This window comes from Nicotiana attenuata, unplaced genomic scaffold, assembly GCF_001879085.1.
Source record: "Nicotiana attenuata strain UT unplaced genomic scaffold, NIATTr2, whole genome shotgun sequence".
Classification (NCBI taxonomy): Eukaryota; Viridiplantae; Streptophyta; class Magnoliopsida; order Solanales; family Solanaceae; genus Nicotiana; species Nicotiana attenuata.
The window spans coordinates 275,531-279,809 of record NW_017670903.1 but is presented as its reverse complement, the minus strand read 5'-3'; the positions used below and the strand labels follow the sequence as shown (position 1 = coordinate 279,809).

The window sequence follows — 4,279 nt, the reverse complement described above, 5'->3', positions numbered from 1 at the left end:
TGCTAAGAACTAAGATGGCCTTGTTCCTCATTCAAGTGCTGCAACCCGGATTGTACATAGTTTTACCTGGTTGGTCACTTACACATTCCTTTGCAGCTGGCACATTGAAGTATTCACTTATCCAAAAGAAGTGCTGGGCAAGTGGAGAAATAACTGATCGCTAGTGATATTCTTCTTTGGCAGGATGATCATGTACATCAGGTCCTAAGGAGTTGTTTGGTACGCAGGATAAAGTGGTATAAAGTGAGGTGCTAAGTTTATATTATGGTTGATGGCATAAATAAATTTACGCAATCAACCAAACATATATAAATTTAGTCTTATACTTAATCCCGTATATCCCACCTTATACCATCAAATTTGGTATTATTTTATCTCACCTCCCTTAATCCCGTATATCCCACCTTATACCATCAAACGTGGTATTATTTTATCCCACCTGGGAGGTGGAATAAATTTATCTAGAGATTATAATCCAAGACTATAATCCTGAAATAATTTAATCCGCGTACCAAACAGACTCCCTAAGGGTTATAGATCAAACGAGATGAAAATCAGTCACTTGCAACATCATTCAATTTTTTTGCATCTCATGCAACCACGAAGCTTATCATGTCAAGATACTCCCATTTGGCCAATTACTTAACACCAGCTGCATATATACCCATTCCAATTGTCTTCTAGTTAAGATCACAGAAGACCCATCCAAGCAAACATCCCGTAAACATTCAACATAGAAATCCCTAATTGTCCAGTATTACAAGCTACTCAAATGGTAACAGACTAATGCCTATCTCTGCTCAACACCCGGAAAAAACCCCCAAAATTGGTAAAAGCTACAGAGCTGATAATAAACCTAAGGAATGGACATGGGTTTTGGATCTAAGGACCCATTTCAGCCTTCAACTGAATCTCTTCAATGGATCAGCTGCCTTGCCAGATCTTGCATCAGTCCAAGCTTTTGCAATCGTCCGTTTCATCTCTTCATCACCGTCCTCATACATGTTCTGAAAATGAAACAGCACTCATCACATCGTAATTGAAAACAAACAAGAAAAAACGGAACTTTCGCAAAGAAATGATTAAGTCCACATAATTAGATGCTGCCAATAAAAGCTGTTACCTTCATCAAATCCATAATTCCAGCCATAGGGTCTTTTTCTTTGTCCAAATTTGGCTTGAACTGCAGGATAACAAGCATGACATGGTTATAAAACAAGCACCATAATCAGAAAAGTGAATTATGAATCCATGGAAGGGGGGTAGTCACCTTATCCTCTTTGTAATGCAGATCCAACCAGTTTCCTTTGGAGGCCTTGGTCAAGGTGATAACAACCCTCGTGGGTTTCACAAGCACCTTACATTTCTCAGGTACAATCTCTTTGTTCAATTTTGGTAAAGAGAAGCGGTAGTTCTTCCCGTGTACATCGTGGAACTTAGCATCAAATGACATAGGCTTGAACTCAGTTTCCATTTTCTCCTGATCGACTCCTTCCAAAGAGAGATAAATCTGCATAGGAGCACAATGAGCCATGAGAAAGAGAGAAACAACAATGAAGGCGTTCCAAGACGTCAAAATTGCAGAACTGGCTGAGAACTGATAGGAAATTTATAGTTAAAGTAACAACTCGTTTCCATATTTCTGTTCTATGGTCCAGTAAAGGTATTTCAGAATTAGATGGATGAGTTCTGTTACAACTGTTCAGAGGCTAAAAATCCACCTATCTCATCTCTGTTTTGGAAACCATGACTTGTATACAAGAAGTCTTGCACATTTAAATATACATTGAGGGCTTCAAAATTAACCCTTCTAATGAACAGATCGTACCTTCACTTTGTCATTGTCCTGATCCCAACTGAACGATGCAACAGAGGCATAGTTCAGTAACTGACTAGGGGTCGCCTTTGGTGCAGTTGAAACAGGAGCTGGTATTTGCGAAGATGGCGCTGACGCACCGTCTTTTGACAGCTGCAGAACAGCAAAAATACATTAAGGAGCTGAAATATCTTTTCAGAATTTTCAAACTTGTCCACAGATAACCTTATAAGGAGAAAAGATCACATAGAGCACCAAATTCTGTATAAGTCAGATTCAAGAAGAATCACTATGTCAACAGAATAAAAAAGCTCAGCTCTTGCTATCTTCGTCCAACAGATAAGCAACATCTAAAGCTTGGCTACTACAGAGCAATGCTATATTGCCACAAAGTTGTTGCCACAAAGTTCTAATCCCATTCATGTATTCCCCAAGCCATTTGTGGAAGGGGTAACCTATGTACAGACTAAATAAATGACAACGATCATCATCACACTTCTCCAGAGTAGCTAGAGGTTAGTGTGTCGTGTTTACTTAGTTTATCTGCAACATTAATTCAACCAATATTATCATGTATGGCACACATTTTCCAGCGACTGGACTAGAACCATTAACTCCACAATTGCCAAATGATGTGTAACAGATCGGTTATAGAAGACCCATTCTATAATCACTAAAATATCTCTAAGGGACTAAAATCTAAGTCGCTAGGGCTCGGGTGCGGGTATTCAGTACAGGTGTAAATCTAGAGATCGAATATTTCATGATCTATATTTTTAGATTCCCTAGTGCAGAGTACAAATACAGGTGTGAGGATTCAACTAAAAATAATTCAAATATTTAAAAATAGAGTTAAAAAAAATATTTAAGTTCTGAGACGTTATGTGAAAAAACTCACAATGTATTCCGAGAAGCAGAAAATATTGATCAAGAAGAGATCGAGAAGGCAACGGAAGGAAATGGACTGGCACAGAAATTTCTATATACAAGGTATTCCATTTTCTTCATTTTCACCCTAGCTTCTGTTTTGATTTCGGAAATCATTGCATCTGTCTCAAGTTTCTCCATCGAACTTGGTCAAAGTTCCCAAAAATGGTTGACCAAATCCGATACGGATCCCACACGCACACCAATGTCGTGTTGACACAGGTGTGACACAGAAAATGAGGAGTCCAAGAACCTTGGACTAAAATTAGTTTGGAATTACCAAACCGCACAAAAGAAACATATATAGATCCCTCAATAAAACTACAACAATCAGCTCTAAAAACACTTCAACAGCACCCTCAGCATACCTTCCAAATCTCATCCTACAAGCTACAAGGATTTTAATGGATTTTTTATCTGGTAACCCTTGACGGAAGCCGTGAAACGACAAACACAAACCTTCATTTCACTATTATTTTTTTATGACAGAGAAATCTGTCCAGAGCCAACCGTTAGACCAACTATAACCTTCAAAACTCAGGATATCAACCCTTCTCCACTTAAATACCAAACTTAATTCTGTCCAGTACATTGTAAATCATTCAAAAATGATATGAACCATAGGAAATTTGGACTACTTCCACCCTAACGGTTCTATGATTAAACATGTTAAATCAAAATCTAAACGAGACACTCCATTAATAGTCCAAGCATCCGAAGAGCTAGAAATAACTGCAGCCACACATGAAAAAACCTAGCACAGTTTAGTCGATTAAGAGAAGACACATATTTATATAAAAATCTATTAATCTAACTCAGTTTATTGATTTGGTACAAACGAATTATTTTTTCCCGTAAAATGCAATAAAAGGCACATTCTTGAGATATCAACATAATCTTTAGAAAAGAACCACTCGTCAAACAATAGTAAACATGGAAATAACAAAAGGGAAACTATAAGAGAAAAAGTGACAATTGAAAATACCTTCTCCAAGTTACGAATCTCAGAGGAAATGAGAGAAACAACACGAGGACGTTTCGCTATGCTCTGAAGATGCTTAAGTTCCTCCAAATCCAAAGCTAAATCGTTTGCTGCCATTTTCTACTTTTTTCTTTCAAAATAAAAGAAAATCGAATCCTGGGTTTAAGAAGACTTCTGAGATTATATAGTATCATAGAAAATGCTAGAAACTGATGAGATTTTTTTCTTAAAAGGAAAAAACTGGTTAATATTTTGTTATCTGAAAGTTCTAGAAGGAAGTTTCCAGACCTAGCAGCGCGTGGGATGTGTGTTAATGGGCTGGATAATCCAAGTTAGCCTACGTAAAAATTGTATGGGGTAGCTACTATTTAAAGTAGTATTTACTTTTTATCCAGCATTTTTAATGCTGAGCAAAAGTAGCTACTAGTTTATTAAAATTAATATGAAAGGACGTTGTTACCCTTTCCTTCCCAAGCAGAAATACAGTGGTATCACAGGTTGGATAGATACGCCATTTTCAGATTCTTTCCTTACTTCTACTTGTTCCTTTTTCA

At 37.3% G+C, this 4,279-nt stretch overlaps 1 protein-coding gene across 1 annotated transcript; it reads right to left on the bottom strand.

Annotated features, from left to right (window-relative positions):
• Positions 1-638: 638 nt before the first annotated feature.
• On the bottom strand, positions 639-3,983 carry LOC109244380 (calcyclin-binding protein-like). The gene is made up of 5 exons (XM_019411462.1): positions 3,729-3,983; positions 1,829-1,969; positions 1,271-1,510; positions 1,124-1,183; positions 639-1,007 (listed from the first exon to the last, which is right to left on the bottom strand). Exons 1-5 carry the CDS (start codon positions 3,840-3,842, stop codon positions 903-905), a joined length of 660 nt encoding a protein of 219 aa, XP_019267007.1. The 5' UTR covers positions 3,843-3,983; the 3' UTR covers positions 639-902.
• Between the last annotated feature and the right edge of the window lie 296 nt (positions 3,984-4,279).